Genomic DNA, 18,949 nt, shown 5'->3' with positions numbered 1-18,949 from the left:
GTTGGTTAAGGGCTTGTAAGTAAGCATTTCACGGTAAGGTCTACACCTGTTGTATTCGGCGCATGTGACAAATTAAGTTTGATTTGATTTTATCGCAGTCTGATTTGAGGGGTTTAATAACAAGAGCTGAAACGCCACTGATAGCTTGCTTGTGGTTACTCACTCACTCACACTGCTGATAATGTGAACTAACATGCATCCAATCCATCAGATGACCTCTAAGATATGACTGTAAGATAAATAATAATTCTAACCACTGTATTTCACATAACCGCCTCCCATCTCATGTCTGAAATCTCTCATTCATCCCTCCAGACCCCCGAAATGCCTTTCTGTCTTCATGTTCTGCATCTGCGCTCACCGCTCATAATTCATTGCTACAATTTAGTTGTGTATGTATGGCAGCAAAGCCATGTTTGTGCGTGCGGGTGTTGGTGGCCTCCCCAAATCGCACCCTATTCCCTATATAGTGCACTACCTTTGACCAGAGCTCAGTAGTGCACTATATAGGGAATAGGGTGCCATTTGGGACGCATCACCCTGTCTGTCGTAGTGAGAGGCCTGGAGCGTTGCTCCCGCTCCCCCTTCACTCAGCGGTCCGCGCTGCACATGGCCATAATGTAGCCAAATTAGATCTGGCTGTGGCTGTCCCCCTGGTTAAAGTTCTACCATGACTCCTCAGCAACTGATTGGATTTGGAGAGGCTGGAGGAGCTCTATCCATCAGAGCGATCTGCAGATAGACACTAAACCATGTTAACCAGACACTAAAGCGTGTCAGCTCAGCCAGCGAGAGCAGCCAGCAGGCACACGGACACACACTCACACACACACACACACACACACATACACACACAAGGAAGCACGTGCACACACAGAGTCACTCTCACACACACATACACACCCTGCATATTTATTTGTTTGTTGTTTTCCCCATCTCCCCTCAGCCCACCTAGTAACGGACAGTGACAGGCGCACTGAAGGTTGAAGGCTGTGAATACGTCCACACCCTCTGGGTCTTATGGGCCAAGGATTTATGAATGAGGGCTGCTGATGTGAAATGTTAAAGGAAAGATGGCTCAAGCAGCAGCTAGCAGCTATCTGCTCGGCAATGGATGAGGATTCGAATTTGTGATTGGCTGCGAGGAAAGAATGAGAGTTTCCTATTGGTTGAGAGCGGAGGATGAGAACGAGGTGCTATACAGGCAAGGGTCATGTTCATTAGGGCACACAACAGGAAAAGTAAATCCAGTCCAGGTAGTCCCTCCTGTTTCAGTACGTTTTTTTTTCAGTTTTGTACCGAATGAACACAACCCAGGCCAGGACAGTGTGATGTGGCCTCTGTGGGACTGCCTGTGACAGCCTGGCTCTCTGTGGCCCTCGGAGTGATTGAGTGAAGATGGAGAGAACAATAGAAAGATGGAGTGAGTTTGAGAAGATGGAGTTTGCTGTGGAAGATAGATTGATGGGTGCTGTGGTCTGAGGCAGCGTGTGGCGGTGGCGGCTCCTCTCGCATGTCACTCTTCAAGGTTAATGACACTGTGCTGAATGGCCCTGGATGGAGGAGTCCTAGACAGCCAACTCGCGCTACATGCCCCACACAGGACACTGTGACAGTGTTAGATAGCCCTGGATGAATGGATGAGCCCTGGACAGTGTATTCACATTGAGTCTCAGAGAAGTAGTGCTGATATAGGATCAGTTTTGCTTTTTAGATCACAATGACAAAGATTATATGGACGGGAGGATCCTAGATCAGCACTCCTTCTCGGATACTTTTTAAAAAAATACAGGCCCTGAGAGAATGAGAATCCGCCCAAGACAGCCTGAGTTTTGACAGTGAATTTGCATCAGGGACACCAATCTCAAGGCTCTCACTTAAAGTAACTGTCCAGTGAAAATCTCACTTTTAAAAGTTTATATTCTGTTACTCATATCCAAATAAAGTTGTTGACTCGTCCTATAATCATACACTATATATACAAAAGTATGTGGACACCCCTTCAAATGAGTGGATTCAGCTATTTCAGCCACACCCGTTGCTGACAGGTGTATAAAATCGAGCACACAGCCATGCAATCTCCATAGACAAACATTGGCAGTAGAATGGCCTTACTGAAGAGCTCAGTGACTTTCAACGTGGCACTGTCATAGGATGCCACCTTTCCAAGAAGTCAGTTCGTCAAATTTCTGACCTGCTAGAGCTGCCCCGGTCAACTGTAAGTGCTGTTATTTTGAAGTGGAAACGTCTAGGAGCAATAACTGCTCAGCCACGAAGTGGCCCCATGCACAAAGCGAGGTCCATACAGAAATGGTTTGTCGAGATCGGTGTGGAATAACTTGACTGGCCTGCACAGAGCCCTGACCTCAACCCCATCGAACACCTTTGGGATGAATTGGAATGCCGACTGCGAGCCAGGCCTAATCGCTCAATATCAGTGCCCGACCTCACTAATGCTCTTGTGGCTGAATGGAAGCAAGTCCCCGCAGCAATGTTCCAACACATAGTGGAAAGCCTTCCCAGAAGAGTGGAGGCTGTTATAGCAGCAAAGGGGGGACCAACTCCATATTAATGCCCATGATTTTGGAATGTGTTCGACGAGCAGCTGTCCACATACTTTTGGTCATGTAGTGTATTTGTGGCCAAAGCATAAATTGGAGAAAAAACTAGTCAAAAACTTGTATCTCAAATAGACCGTTTCAGAAATGTTTGCTATTTCCTCATAGAACATGCATCTCCCTGAAGTGTAGGGGGTGATGAGCTGGCCAATCACTGGTCTACTTGCATACTTTCAATGACCACGCCCACACAATTCTGTTGTTTGCGTATGCCAACACCATTCCAACACAGAAAAGCTGCTTTTTAACATACTTCGTTTTCCGTTCCAAATGTTTTACATTATTACACTCATATTGTTAGTAATTATAGGTCATATTTCATAGAAATCTGGAAACACTGGGCAGTTACTTTAATGTGTGACTATGTTCAATCATCCTCTGCCATGTGAATTAATTACATTAACTAGAATTTTTAAACACAATAAAAAAAGTCAACATTTACTACTGGACAGGTACACTCACCCTCTTGCTCTCTTGCTCTTTCCTCTTCTCCCCTCCCACCTCCTCTCCTCCCGCACCTCTGTCCCTCTAGCTAAGGCATCTTGGGAATGACGAGGTGCACATCGTGTGGTCGGAGCACTCGCGGGACTACAGGAGAGGCATCATCCCTACGGAGTTCGGAGACGTCCTCATCATCATCTACCCCATGAAGAACCACATGTACAGCATCCAGATCCTCAAGAAGCCAGAGGTGGGTTCACCCATCGGTTTTAATCATACGTTGACATTAAGGTATCCTAGATTCCATTTCCTGCCGTTGTGCCCTTGAGCAAGGCACAAACTGCACCAGGGGCACCGCACCGTGGCTGACCCTGGCTTCCAACCCCTCGGGATATTTTTGTGAGTTTATTAAAAGCTAAAAATACAAATTTCTGTGTTTTTTGAAAAATTACAATTGACAATATCACAGCTATACCTGCTGCAGTGTTATATTTTTATATATAAACAAAATCAAAACAAATGTCTCGCGGCACTCCTGCTTCCTGCTCAGTTATGTCCGGACTAATCGGATCAACAGGATTCTTAGAATTCAATTGTGGTATGGATATGGCTAGAAGATGGGTCTGTCCCTTCAGAGTCTGGGGAAATGTTGAAAGATGGTCAGATAAGGACAGAAAAGAGGTCTGGCTTTTATGAAAGTCAATTATGGCACTGAAACGATAGTGTTTTTGTTATTTTATAAAATTAACAAACATTGCATTGAACATTGCGTTCACTGGGATCTGATAGACGAAAACCACTTGTCACTGTTATACTTGTATAAAGTTTCTTATTGTTCTGGCTTTATTTAATCAATAGTAACTTACAGAGTTGTTTTCTCTCTCTATCCTCCTCCTCTCTCCTTCTAGGTCCCGTTTTTCGGGCCCCTGTTCGATGGAGCCATAGTGGATGAGAAGATCCTTCCCACCATGGTCCGGGCCACGGCCCTCAATGCCAGCAGGGCTCTTAAATCCCTCATCCCCCTCTACCAGAACTTGTATCCTTCTCCATCTCCCTGCCATGGCCTGGCAGTACTCTATAAACCACAGCCCTGCCCAGCACCCTGCCTGTAGGGGGGAAGATAAAACCACAACACACTTGGTAACTGTGATCTGTTATGCCTCTCCTCACTTATGGCCATGGCTGTCACGTTAACGTGTTGTTGGGCTTGTTATTTTGCACTAGCAAGGGAGATCAGTAGAAGTGTATGAAAGAGTGAGTGTGTGTATCACCCTGCTGTGGAGACAGGCGAAGGCATGTAGGATGAATCAGGCTTTAGCTCCTGTCGTGTTGACTTGCTCCTGTCCTCCTGACTGTTTTGAGGAGTGCGATAGATTGCCACACAGACCAACTCCTCACTGCACTGCAGGCTCACAAGGCGTAATGGTAGAACAGCGTCCCTCTCGCTCGATAATTATCGATGTCTCATCCCCTCCCGCACTCATTTTCTCAACATGTAGAGCATCACATTCTGCTCGGTGCAAAGTGGTGACAGCATTTTTCTCCAGCAGACCGCAGGAGTCTCACGGTGATCATTGCCAATCGTCTCCTAACAGTGATTCAGAGCGATTTGCTTCAGTAGCGATTAATCTCTCGCCTCACTTGGGTGACTCACACCATCGCCAATAGCATGGCTTTTGAACTCTGTCTAGCACTAATGTTAATCATTTTGAATAGTAAAATCATTAAGTATCTTTATTTTTGCCAAATTGTTTCAGTATTGTCCAATACATTTACATTTACATTTTAGTCATTTAGCAGACGCTCTTATCCAGAGCGACTTACATATATATATATATATATATATTTTTTATACTGGCCCCCTGTGGGAATCGAACCCACAACCCTGGCGTTGCAAACGCCATGCTCTATCAACTGAGCTACATCCCTGCCGGCCATTCCCTCCCCTACCCTGGACGACGCTGGGCCAATTGTGCGCCGCCCATGAGTCTCCCGGTCGCGGCCGGCTGCGACAGAGCCTGGATTCGAACCAGGATCTCTAGTGACACAGTTAGCACTGCGATGCAGTGCCTTAGACCACTGCGCCACTCAGGAGACACAATGATAATAATGCAGTTTGTAACGATGTTACAAAGTTACAAAGTTACAAAGTGAACATAATGTTAATATGAATGTTAATGCTTCAGTATTTTATGCCTGAAGTCAGTAGAAAACCATCCATCAGTTTCTATGCTATGTAGAAATCAAATCAAATCTGTACAAAAGCACCACTTTTCCCTCCAGTCCAGTTTGCTTCTAGCTAATGATTTGTAATTTCACCTATACTTTTCTCTCCATTTCAGTCATTATTATTTTATATCTTCCTGGAAAGTGAGACTCTGGTGACCACTCAAGCTCACATGCTCCAAATCCCCACCTCTAAATACTCTATCTACCCTCTAAATACTCTATCTACCCTCTAAATACTCTATCTACCCTCTAAATACTCTATCTACCCTCTAAATACTCTATCTACCCTCTAAATACTCTATCTACCCTCTAAATACTATATCTACCCTCTAAATACTCTATCTACCCTCTAACCCCTGTTTTCAAAAATATATATAATACTGCTTGAAAAAAAAGCAAAAAATAGGGGGGTGAAAACCGATTCTCATCTGCCATGTCCAATCTCATGTGTATGTGTGTGCGCGGAGCAGAGCGGGGTTCGATACTGGACTGAGCTATTGATTGGCGTGAGTTGCACCGGTCGATGGGCCTGACAGCCAGAATTACAGTAATCTGTCATTATCGACGGATGTCTTTCCAGACTCCATCTCTCTCTATCTGCCTCTCCGTCTCCATCCCCCTCTCCTTTTGTTTCTTTCTTTTCTTTTACTTCAGAGATAGAGAAGTCTTGTCTAGTCTTCCAGCTGGCAGCTAATTGAAGCCTCTTTAAGGAATGATTCATAGCAAGGTTTTAAGCCAGTGTGTGCATGCATGGGTCCATGCATGTTAAAGGAGAAGTTCACTAATTTACAACTTGATGTTAGATGGTTCCTCACCCTGAATATAGTCTATGGGCCAGGAGAAACTGTAATCCATGGTTCAGTTTTCTTTAAACAGCCATTACAAACTTCAGTTAACTTTAGCCACTGCTAGCTAAAAATCAATGGATGTGATGGGGGCATGTGAGCATGTTATTTATTTTTTTATGATGTCAAAATCACCTGTGAGTGGACTTATTCCAGGTAGTTCTTGCCTAGAGAGAACTGTGAAATCAGGTCAAACTGCTGGAGTCAGTCAACAGTTACAGCAGCAAACTGGAGCGTGTGGAGAGGGAGTGATGTAGGTTAGTTCCCTCACAATCGCCCTGGAGCGCAGCAGGGCCGAACCCCGGAGCAGCTAAGTGATCCTGATCACAAAGTAGAAGAACACTAGGGTCTTTCTCTCCTCCAGAGTCTGCCTGCCTGCCCTCCTGCCTTCTCGCCTGTGTGCCTGCCTGCCTGCCTGCCTAACTACCTGCCTGCCTGCCTGCCTGCCTGCCTGCCTGCCTGCCTGCCTGCCTACCTACCTAACTACCTGCCTGCCTGCCTGCCTGCCACCACCCCTGTACCTCTATCTCTCTGTCCAACCTGTCTCTCTCTCTTTGTCCACCCTGTACCTCTCTCTCTCAATTCAATTTCAATTCAATTTAAGGGCTTTACTGGCATGGGAAACATATGTTAACATTGCCAAAGCAAGTGAAGTAGATAGTAAACAAAAGTGAAATAAACAATATAAATTAACAGTAAACATTACACTCAGAAGTTATAATAAAGACATTTCAAATGTCATATTATGTATATATACAGTGTTGTAAGAATGTGCAAATAGTTAAAGTACAAATGGGAAAATAAATAAACATAAATATGGGTTGTTTACAATGGTGTTTGTTCTTCACTGGTTGCCCTTTTCTTGTGGCAACAGGTCACAAATCTTGCTGCTGTGATGGCACACTGGTATTTCACCCAGTAGACAAGGAAGTTTATCAAAATTGGGTTTGTTTTTGAATTATTTGTGGATCTGTGTAATCTGAGGGAAATATGTGTCTCTAATATGGTCATACATTTGGCAGGATGTTAGGAAGTGTAGCTCAGTTTCCACCTCATTTTGTGGGCAGTGTGCACATAGCCTGTCTTCTCTTGAGAGCCAGGTCTGCCTATGGTGGCCTTTCTCAATAGCAAGGGTATGCTCATTGAGTCTGTACATAGTCAAAGCTTTCCATAAGTTTGGGTCAGTCACCTTGGTCAGGTATTCTGCCACTGTGTACTCTCTGTTTAGGGCCAAATAGCATTCTAGTTTGCTCTGTTTTTTTGTGTCAAGTAATTCTCTTTTTGTTTTCTCATGATTTGGTTGGGTCTAATTGTGTTGTTGTCCTGGGGCTCTGTGGGGTCTGTTTGTGTTTGTGAACAGAGCCCCAGGACCAGCTTGCTTAGGGGACTCTTCTCCAAGTTCATCTCTCTGTAGGTGATGGCTTTGTTATGGAAGGTTTGGGAATCGCTTCCTTTTAAGTGGTTATAGAATTTAACGTCTCTTTTCTGAATTTGGATAATTAGCGGGTATCGGCCTAATTCTGCTCTGCATGCATTATTTGGTGTTTATCGTTATACGCTGAGGATATTTTTGCAGAATTCTGCATGCAGTCTCAATTTGGTGTTTGTCCCATTTTGTGAATTCTTGGTTGGTGAGCGGACCCCAGACCTCACAACCATAAAGGGCAATGGGTTCTATAACTGATTCAAGTATTTTTAGCCAGATCCTAATTGGTATGTTGAATTGTATGTTCCTTTTGATGGCATAGAAGGCCCTTCTTGCCTTGTCTCAGATCGTTCACAGCTTTGTCGGAAGTTACCTGTGGCACTGATGTTTAGGCCGAGGTATGTATAGTTTTTTGTGTGCTCTAGGGCAACGGTGTCTAGATGGATTTTGTATTTGTGGTCCTGGCAACTGGACCTTTTTTGGAACACCATTATTTTTGTCTTACTGAGATTTACTGTCAAGGCTCAGGTCGGACAGAATCTGTTCAGGAGATCTAGGTGCTGCTGTAGGCCCTCCTTGATTGGTGACAGAAGCACCAGATCATCAGCAAACAGTAGACATTTGACTTCAGATTCTAGTAGGGTGAGGCCGGTTGCTGCAGACTGTTCTAGTGCCCTCGCCAATTCGTTAATATATTTGTTGGTAGAGGGTGGGGCTTAAACTGAATCCCTGTCTCACCCCACTGCCCTGTGGAAAGAAATGTATGTGTTTTTTTGCCAATTTTAAGTGCACACTTGTTGTTTGTGTACATGGATTTTATCATGTCGTATGTTTTCCCCCCAACACATCTTTCCATCAATTTGTATAGCAGACCCTCATGCCAAATTGAGTCAAAAGCTTTTTTTGAAATCAACAAAGAATGAGAAGACTTTGCCTTTGTTTTGGTTTGTTTGTTTGTTTGTCAATTAGGCTGTGCAGGGTGAATATGTGGTCTGTCGTATGGTAATTTGGTAAAAAGCCAATTTGACATTTGCTCAGTATATTGTTTTCACTGAGGAAATGAACTAGTCTGATGTTAATGAGAATGCAGAGGATTTTCCCAAGATTGCTGTTGACGCATATCCCACGGTAGTTATTGGGGTCAAATTTGTCTCCACTTTTGTGGATTGGGTGATCAGTCCTTGTTTCCAAATATTAGGGAAGATGCCAGAGCTAAGGATGATGTTAAAGAGTTTAAGTATAGCCAATTGGAATTTGTGGTCTGTATATTTTATAATTTCATTGAGGATACCATCAACACCACAGGCCTTTTTGGGTTGGAGGGTTTGTATTTTGTCCTGTAGTTCATTCAATGTAATTGGAGAATCCAGTGGGTTCTGGTAGTCTTTAATAGTTGATTCTAAGATTTGCATTTGATTATGTATATTTTTTTGCTGTTTGTTCTTTGTAATACGGCCAAAAAGATTGGAGAAGTGGTTTACCCATACATCTCCATTTTGGATAGATAGCTCTTCATGTTATTGTTTGTTTAGTGTGTTCCAATTTTCCCAGAAGTTCAGTGCATTCAGAAAGTATTGAGACCCCTTGACTTTTTCCACATTTTGTTACGTTACAGCCTTATTCTAAAATTGATGAAATAAATGTTTTTCCTCATCAATCTACACACAATACCCCATAATACCCCATTTGCAAATATATTACAAATAAAAAACAGAAATGCCTTATTTACATAAGTGTTCAGACCCTTTGCTATCAGACTCGAAATTGAGCTCAGGTGCATCCTGTTTCCATTGATCATCGTTGAGATGTTTCTGCAACTTGATTGGAGTCCACCTGTGGTAAATTCAATTGATTGGACATGATTTGGAAAGGCACACACCTGTCTATATAAGGTCCCACAGTTGACAGTGTATGTCAGAGCAAAAACCAAGCTATCAGGTCAAAGGAATTGTCCATGGAGCTCCGAGACAGGATTGTGTCAAGTCACAGATTTGGGGAAGGGTACCAAAAAATGTCTGCAGCATTCAAGGTCCCCAAGAACACAGTGGCCTCCATCATTCTTAAATGGAAGAAGTTTGGAACAACTTAGTCTCTTCCTAGAGCTGGCCACCCAGCCAAACTGAGCAATCGGGGGAGAAGGGCCTTGGTCAGGGAGGTGACCAAGAACCCGATGGTCACTCTGATAGAGCTCCAGAGTTCCTCTGTGGAGATGGGAGAATGTTCCAGAAGGACAACTATCTCTGCAGCACTCCACCAATCAGCCCTTTATGGTAGAGTGGCCAAACGGAAACCATTACTCAGTAAAAGGCACATGACAGCCCGCTTGGAGTTTGACAAAACGCACCTAAAGGACTCTTAGACCATGAGAAAGAAGATTCTCTGGTCTGATGAAACCAAGATTGAACTCTTTGGCCTGAATGCCAAGTGTCACATCTGGAGGAAACATGGCACCATCCCTACGGTGAAACATGGTGGTGGCAGCATCATGCTGTGGGGATGTTTTTTAGCGGCAGGGACTGGGAGACTAGTCAGGATTGAGGGAAAGATGAACGGAGCAAAGTACAGAGAGATCCTTGATGAAAACCTGGTCCAGAGCGCTCAGGACCTCAGACTGGGGCGAAGGTTCACCTTCCAACAGGACAACGACCCTAAGCACACAGGCAAGACACCGAAGGAGTGGCTTCGGGACAAGTCTCTGAATGTCCTTGAGTGGCCAGGCCAGAGCCCGGACTTGAACCCGATCGAACATCTCTGGAGAGACCTGAAAATAGCTGTGCAGCGACGCTCCCCATCCAACCTGACAGAGCTTGAGAGGATCTGCAGAGAAGAATGGGAGAAACTCCCCAAATACAGGTCTGCCAAGCTTGTAGCGTCATACCCAAGAAAACTTGAGGCTATAATCGCTGCCAAAGGTGCTTCAACAAAGTACTGAGTTAAGGGTCTGAGTACTTATGTAAATGTGATTGTTTTTTATTTTTAATAAATGTGCAATGATTTTGAAAAACCTGTTTTTGCTTTTTCAGTATGTAGATTGATGAGCGTAAAAAAACGATTTAATCAATTTTAGAATAAGGCTGTAACGTAAGAAAATGTTGAAAAAGTCAAGGGGTCTGAATCCGCTCCGAATGCACTGTAGTTAGATTGTATGGATTCTTCAATTACATTGAGCTGATTTATGAATTGCTGTTCCTTCTGTATTGCTGTATTTCTGTATTGTTTTAGTGATTCACCATAGTGAATGCGTAGGCTCAGGTTTTCTGGGTCTCTATGTTTTTGGTTGGATAGGTTTCTAAATGTCTTTCTTAGGTTTTTGCGTTCTTCATCAAACCATTTGTCATTGTTGTATATTTTCTTAGGTTGTCTGCCTGACATTTTTAGACTTGATAAGGAAGCTGAGAGGTCCAATATACTGTTTAGGTTTTCTACTGCCAAGTTTACACGTTCACTGTTACAGTGAAATGTTTTGTCCAGGAAGTTGTCTAAAAGGGATTGAATTGGTTGTTGCCTAATTGTTTTTTGGTTGGTTTCCACACTACTTTCCTTCCCTCTAGCATGTCTTAATATTATTCAGTTCCTTTGGCTTTGATGAGTATTGCCCTGTTCAAGTAGACTGATTTTGCTTTGATCTGATAGGGGTGTCAGTGGGCTGACTGTGAACTCTCTGAGAGACTGGGTTGAGGTCAGTGATAAAGTAGTCTACAGTACTACTGCCAAGAGATGAGCTATAGGTGTACCTACTGTAGGAGTCCCCTCGAAGCCTACCATTGACTATGTACATACCCAGCATGTGACAGAGCTGCAGGAGTTGTGACCCGTTTTTGTTGGTTATGTTGTCGTAGTTGTGTCTAGGGGGGCATATGGGGGAGGGAATGCTGTCACCTCCAGGGAGGTGTTTGTCACACTGTGTGCTGAGGTTGTCAGGTTCTTGTCCAGTTCTGGCATTTAGGTCGCCACAGACTAGTACATGTCCCTGGGCCTGGAAATTATTGATCTCCCCCTCTAAGATGGAGATGCTGTCTTCATTAAAGTATGGGGATTCTAGTGGAGGGATATAGGTAGCACCCAGGAGGACATTTTTCTCTGTAGAGATCATTTCCTTTTGAATTTCTAGCCAAATGTAAAATGTTACTGTTTTGATTAATTTAATGGAGTGAGTTAGGTCTGCAGGTCTGGGAGAGTGTCTCGCTGGTCTGGGCGGGGTGTCTGTTGATCTGTTGCTCCTGTTTGAGGTGTTGGGGCTGCGGTTGAGGGCGATGTCCTTTAGGGTCCTGGCAAAGGTGGGCACTGCTGCCTTGTATAGGTCGACCTGGTCGTAAAGTCCAGGGTGGAGTGGTGGGCCAGGTAAACATTTGGTTTTGAGGCACAGTCACGGGAAATACTTGCGTTTACCCGCTGTATGGTAGCAGGGTTGAAGTCTTTTCGTGGTGGCAGGGTGGCGATAACCACTTGTGCGTTGGGGAAAGTAGAAGAAGATTTTTTAATCACTTGAGTGCTGTGGCCACCCTTATCTGCTGTGCTCTCAGGTCGTTTGTGCCTGTGTGTATTATTATGTGGCTGGGTGACCCTAGTTGGTCCTCAGACAGAAGGTCTAGGGCGCGCTGTGTGTTTGGACACGAGTTTAGACACTGTGTTTGGGAAAACGTTTATTTTCCTGTATATATTTCCCATTTGAGTCCATAAGGAGTACAATCTATGGCTTGTGTGTGTCCTTAGTGGGTGTGGGGGGGTTGTCAGGAGGGCTGTCAGGGGGGCTGCCAGGGGGGGTGCTAGGAGGGCGTGGGGTCCCTTGGGCTTGGGGTTCTCCATGTATCTGTCCTGCTGTGATGTCGAGGCTATGGTCAGGTTCTGGTGTGGACTGTTCTGCTGTGGTGTCGAGACTTTGGTCAGGATCTGAGGTGGGCTGTTCTGCTGGCTTCTCTGCGGGGGTTGCCAGCTCTCTAATGGGTTGCTCTCTGTCACACGTCATCTTTCTCACCTTCACCTCCAGCACTCTCAAATCAAATCAAATCAAATCAAATTTTATTGGTCACATGCGCCGAATACAACAGGTGCAGACATTACAGTGAAATGCTTACTTACAGCCCTTAACCAACAGTGCATTTATTTTAAACAAAAAAAGTAAGAATAAAACAACAACAAAAAAGTGTTGAGAAAAAAAGAGCAGAAGTAAAATAAAGTGACAGTAGGGAGGCTATATATACAGTAAAATAAAGTGACAGTAGGGAGGCTATATATACAGGGGGTACCGTTGCAGTAGTCAATGTGCGGGGGCACCGGCTAGTTGAGGTAGTTGAGGTAATATGTACATGTGGGTAGAGTTAAAGTGACTATGCATAAATACTTAACAGAGTAGCAGCAGCGTAAAAGATGGGGTGGGGGGCAGTGCAAATATTCCGGGTAGCCATGATTAGCTGTTCAGGAGTCTTATGGCTTGGGGGTAGAAGCTGTTGAGAAGTCTTTTGGACCTAGACTTGGCACTCCGGTACCGCTTGCCGTGCGGTAGCAGAGAGAACAGTCTATGACTAGGGTGGCTGGAGTCTTTGACAATTTTGAGGGCCTTCCTCTGACACCGCCTGGTATAGAGGTCCTGGATGGCAGGGAGCTTTGCCCCAGTGATGTACTGGGCCGTACGCACTACCCTCTGTAGTGCCTTGCGGTCAGAGGCCAAGCAGTTGCCATACCAGGCGGTGATGCAACCAGTCAGGATGCTCTCGATGGTGCAGCTGTAGAATTTTTTGAGGATCTGAGGACCCATGCCAAATCTTTTTAGTCTCCTGAGGGGGAATAGGCTTTGTCGTGCCCTCTTCACGACTGTCTTGGTGTGTTTGGACCATGATAGTTCGTTGGTGATGTGGACACCAAGGAACTTGAAGCTCTCAACCTGTTCCACTACAGCCCTGTCGATGAGAATGGGGGCGTGCTCAGTCCTCTTTTTTTTCCTGTAGTCCACAATCATCTCCTTTGTCTTGGTCACGTTGAGGGAGAGGTTGTTGTCCTGGCACCACACGGCCAGATCTCTGACCTCCTCCCTATAGGCTGTCTCATCGTTGTCGGTGATCAGGCCTACCACTGTTGTGTCGTCGGCAAACTTAATGATGGTAGCTCTAGTGCTCTCATCTTCTCCTGCCGCTGGGCCTCCTTCTTCGGCTCCTGCTCTTTCTCCTGTTGAAGTTGTCTCACCACATTCCAGAGTGCAGACATGTCTCTATCCCCCTCCAGCTCTCCGGGTCTGGTTGAGGGGATGTTGTTGTGTTGGACTGTTGTCTTGGTCTGTGCTGACTGGAGTGTAATAACCTGCTGTTCCAGCTCCACCTGCCTTACCTCCAGCTGGGTGAATTTATCCTTCATTTCAGTGAGGGAGTAGTGCTCTGTGCTGGGAGGTTGACTTTCCGCTCTGGGTTGCTTGTCTGTGGGGTTGTTTAAGGAAGAGGTCTGGTCTGACTCGCTCAAGGTGGGGGAGTCTTCCTCAAGAGAGTGCTTCTCCTGCTGCGCTCCCTCTTTGATTCATTGGAAGTCCAACTGAAACTGTTTGGGGTTTCCAGACTTGTACAGGTTGACATTAGCTGACTCAAAGTCCTCGTTGTCTAGTATCCTGAGTTTCCACCCATTTCTAACCCCCCTCCCTTGACAGAGGGGTAGTGTGTTAATGTAGCACTGCGACATGCCAGGGGATGATCTGTATGGAAGATTAAGTTGCTTACATTCCCATATTTGTAGCAGTCAGCAAAAAATGTCTCTGGCTTGTCCATGAGGAGCTACTTTTTGTACTCTTTCAGTGCCTTCTCATTTTTTACGTCCAAGGGGTACTGTATTGTGATAACCTCTGCACAGAGGGAAGCCATTGAGCAGGGGTCCTCAAAGGACTCTGCATTTGGGTGGGGGAGGCTGTGAAACTCTCCTGCCATTGTTGGGCTCAAGGGCTTTGACACCTCTCACTTCACACCTCAGTGCTAATTGAAGTTGCAGCTGGATCTGTTCTGTCCTAGCAAGCTTGGTAGCCTTAACTTAGCATTCAGCCCTTATAAAGTAAATTACATTTTTACATTTTAGTCATTTAGCAGACACTCTTATCCAGAGCGACTTACAGTTAGTGAGTGCATACATTTTCATACTGGCCCCCCGTGGGAAACGAACCCACAACCCTGGCATTGCAAGTGCCATGCTCTACCAACTGAGCTACAGGGGATAATCTATTTTATGTTTCTTCTTGGCTTTAAAAGTAGCTTCAGGCTAAACATTACTCACTCAGTTCCAGGTTGGGTGGTATTTTCAGGTTTCTGTTGTACGTCTTTTGCTGCTCGTTGGTTTGCCAGAGCATTTGCTGTATAGTCCTTGGGAATAAGAATCTAATTTGATCCAAAATCAGGTTGTAGGTTTGGAGTTTTGATTTGGAGTGAAGGTTATGTTGTGGAGAGTAGTATCCTGTATATGTCCTTATGAAAAAATCAAAGTTTATCCAACTCTAAATCTATCTTTTTATAAAAACATTCTGAAAAATTCAGGAGCTCATCTGCTCATGACCTCTCTCTCTCTCTCTCTCTCTCTCTCTCTCTCTCTCTATCTCTCTCACTCTCTCTCTCTGTCCACCATCCACCCTGTACCTCTCTCTCCCTCTCTGTCCACCATCCAGCCTGTACCTCTCTCTCATTCTCTCTCTCTCTGTCCACCATCCACCCTGTACCTCTCTCTCCCTCTCTGTCCACCATCCAGCCTGTACCTCTCTCTCATTCTCTCTCTCTCTGTCCACCATCCACCCTGTACTTCTCTCCTCTTCTCCCCTCCTCCTGCACGTGCCCGTCGACCCCTCTCTCTTCTCCACACTAAATTCCTCCTCTTGGCCCCGGGGCTCGTCCATCTGCCTCCTCCACTCACTGATCCCTCATTTTCCATGACTGTGAAATCAGTGCTTGGAAGGGAGAAAAGAGCCCCCCTTTTCTGCTGCTGGTCTTAATGTCTGGTGGACTCAAATGGCAGAAAGCTGCTACAGAACCTGACATCAGGCAGTGCTACGAATCATGGCAGATTATGGAGCAGTGCTACGAATCATGGCAGATTATGGAGCAATTTACATTTACATTTTAGTCATTTAGCAGACACTCTTATCCAGAGCGACTTACAGTTAGTGAGTGCATACATTATTATAAAAAAAATAATAATAATCATACTGGCCCCCCGTGGGAAACGAACCCACAACCCTGGCGTTGCAAACGCCATGCTCTACTAACTGAGCTACACCCCTGCCGGCCATTCCCTCCCCTACCCTGGACGACGCTGGGCCAATTGTGCGCCGCCCCATGGGTCTGTGCTATGAAGCAATGCTATGAATCATGGCAGATTATGGAGCAGTGCTACGAATCATGGCAGATTATGGAGCAGTGCTACGAATCATGGCAGATTATGGAGCTGCTGGGCAAACACAGCCAGAGAGGAAGAAAGAGGGCGAGAGAGCCTCAGGGTAACACACAGGCAGCACAGACCAGGCCTCTATCCTATCCCAGATATCAGGCTTTAGTTGCTACAGCGCTAAGAGTAATCAAAGGGACGTATAAACATCCATTTAAATACAGTGCATTCAGAAAGTTTTTCCACATTTTGTTACGTTACAGCCTTATTCTAAAATTGATTAAATAAATAAAAATTCATCAATCTAAAAACAATACCCCATAATGACAAAGTGAAACAGGTTTTTAGAAATGTTTGCAAATATATTAAAAATAAAAAACAGAAATACCTTATTTACATAAGTATTCAGACCCTTTGCTATGAGACTCGAAATTGAGCTCAGGTGCATCCTGTTTCCATTGATCATCCTTGAGATGTTTCTACAACTTGATTGGAGTCCACCTGTGGTAAATTCAATTGATTGGACATGATTTGGAAAGGCACACAGCTGTCTATATAAGGTCCCACAGTTGGAAGACGTGTGGAACCACCAAGATTCTTCCTAGAGCTTGACGCCCGACCAAACTGAGCAATTGGGTGAGAAGGGCCTTGGTCAGGGAGGTGACCAAGAACCCGATGGTCACTCTGACAGAGCTCCAGAGTTCCTCTATGGAGATAGGACAACCATCTCTGCAGCACTCCACAAATCAGGCCTTTATGGTAGAGTGGCCAGACGGAAGCCACTCCTCAGTAAAAGGCACATGACAGCCTGCTTGGAGTTTGCCAAAAGGCACCTAAAGGACTCTCAGACCATGAGAAACAAGATTCTCTGTTCTGATGAAACCAAGATTAAACTCTTTGGCCTGAATGCCAAGTGTCAATTCTGGAGGAAACCAGGTGCCGCTCATCACCTGGCCAATACCATCCCTATGGTGAAGCATGGTGGTGGCAGCATCATGCTGTGGGGATGTTTTTCAGCGGCAGAGACTGGGGGACTAGTCAGGATCGAGGGAGATTAATGGGACAAAGTACAGAGAGATCCTTGATGAAAACCTGCTCCAGGGCGCTCAGGATCTCAGACTGGGGTTAAGGTTCACCTTCCAAAATGACAATGACCCTAAGCACACAACTAAGACAACGGAGGAGTGGCTTCAGGACAAGTCTCTGAATGTCCTTGAGTGGCCCAGCCAGAGCCCGGACTTGAACCCGATCTAACATCTCTGGAGAGACAAAAATAGCTGTGCAGCGGCGCTCTCCATCCAACCCGACAGAGCTTAAGAGGATCTGCAGAGAAGAATGGGAGAATCCCCCCAAATACAGATGTGCGAAGCTTGTAGCGTCATACCCAAGAAGACTCGAGGCTGTAATCGTTGCCAAAGGTGCTTCAACAAAGTACTGAGTAAAGGGTCTGAATACTTATGTGAATGTGATATTTCCGGGTTTTTGTTTATCTACAGTGGGGAGAACACGTATTTGATACACTGCCGATTTTTCAGGTTTTCCTACTTACAAAGCATGTAGAGGTCTGTAATTTTTATCATAGGTACACTTCAACTGTGAGAGACGGAATCTAAAACAAAAATCCAGAAAATCACATTGTAAGATTTTTAAGTAATTAATTTGCATTTTATTGCATGACATAAGTATTTGATACATCAGAAAAGCAGAACTTAATATTTGGTACAGAAACCTTTGTTTGCAATTACAGAGATCATACGTTTCCTGTAGGTCTTGACCACGTTTTCACACACTGCAGCAGGGATTTTGGCCCACTCCTCCATACAGACCTTCTCCAGATCCTTCAGGTTTCGGGGCTGTCGCTGGGCAATACAGACTTTCAGCTCCCTCCAAAGATTTTCTATTGGGTTCAGGTCTGGAGACTGGCTAGGCCACTCCAGGACCTTGAGATGCTTCTTACGGAGCCACTCCTTAGTTGCCCTGGCTGTGTGTTTCGGGTCGTTGTCATGCTGGAAGACCCAGCCACGACCCATCTTCAATGCTCTTACTGAGGGAAGGAGGTTGTTGGCCAAGATCTCGCGATACATGGCCCCATCCATCCTCCCCTCAATACGGTACAGTCGTCCTGTCCCCTTTGCAGAAAAGCATACCCAAAGAATGATGTTTCCACCTCCATGCTTCACGTTGGGATGGTGTTCTTGGGGTTGTACTCATCCTTCTTCTTCCTCCAAACACGGCGAGTGGAGTTTAGACCAAAAAGCTCTATTTTTGTCTCACCAGACCACATGACCTCCCATTCCTCCTCTGGATCATCCAGATGGTCATTGGCAAACTTCAGACGGGCCTGGACATGCGCTGGCTTGAGCAGGGGGACCTTGCGTGCGCTGCAGGATTTTAATCCATGACGGCGTAGTGTGTTACTAATGGTTTTCTTTGAGACTGTGGTCCCAGCTCTCTTCAGGTCATTGACCAGGTCCTGCCGTGTAGTTCTGGGCTGATCCCTCACCTTCCTCATGATCATTGATGCCCCACGAGGTGAGATCTTGCATGGAGCCCCAGACCGAGGGTGATTGACCGTCATCTTGAACTTCTTCCATTTTCTAATAATTGCGCCAACAGTTGTTGCCTTCTCACCAAGCTGCTTGCTTATTGTCCTGTAGCCCATCCCAGCCTTGTGCAGGTCTACAATTGTATCCCTGATGTCCTTACACAGCTCTCTGGTCTTGGCCATTGTGGCGAGGTTGGAGTCTGTTTGATTGAGTGTGTGGACAGGTGTCTTTTATACAGGTAACGAGTTCAAACAGGTGCAGTTAATACAGGTAATGAGTGGAGAACAGGAGGGCTTCTTAAAGAAAAACTAACAAGTCTGTGAGAGCCGGAATTCTTACTGGTTGGTAGGTGATCAAATAGTTATGTCATGCAATAAAATGCAAATTAATTACTTAAAAATCATACAATGTGATTTTATGGATTTTTGTTTTAGATTCCTTCTCTCACAGTTGAAGTGTACCTATGATAAAAAATTACAGACCTCTACATGCTTTGTAAGT

At 45.1% G+C, this 18,949-nt stretch overlaps 1 protein-coding gene across 1 annotated transcript in view; it reads left to right on the top strand.

Annotated features, from left to right (window-relative positions):
• The window catches only part of LOC121544748 (ral GTPase-activating protein subunit alpha-1-like), a 117,895-nt gene that overhangs the window by 78,415 nt on the left and 20,531 nt on the right, over positions 1-18,949 (top strand). The window contains exons 39-40 of the mRNA XM_045209109.1: positions 3,151-3,309; positions 3,968-4,095. Of these exons, the coding sequence (XP_045065044.1) occupies positions 3,151-3,309; positions 3,968-4,095 (287 nt within the window). The remainder of the gene's footprint in view (positions 1-3,150; positions 3,310-3,967; positions 4,096-18,949) is intronic.

The sequence above is a fragment of the Coregonus clupeaformis genome, chromosome 29 (assembly GCF_020615455.1).
Source record: "Coregonus clupeaformis isolate EN_2021a chromosome 29, ASM2061545v1, whole genome shotgun sequence".
Lineage (NCBI taxonomy): Eukaryota > Metazoa > Chordata > Actinopteri > Salmoniformes > Salmonidae > Coregonus > Coregonus clupeaformis.
The sequence above is the reverse complement of the archived record's forward strand: the minus strand, read 5'-3'. Positions and strand labels throughout refer to the sequence as shown.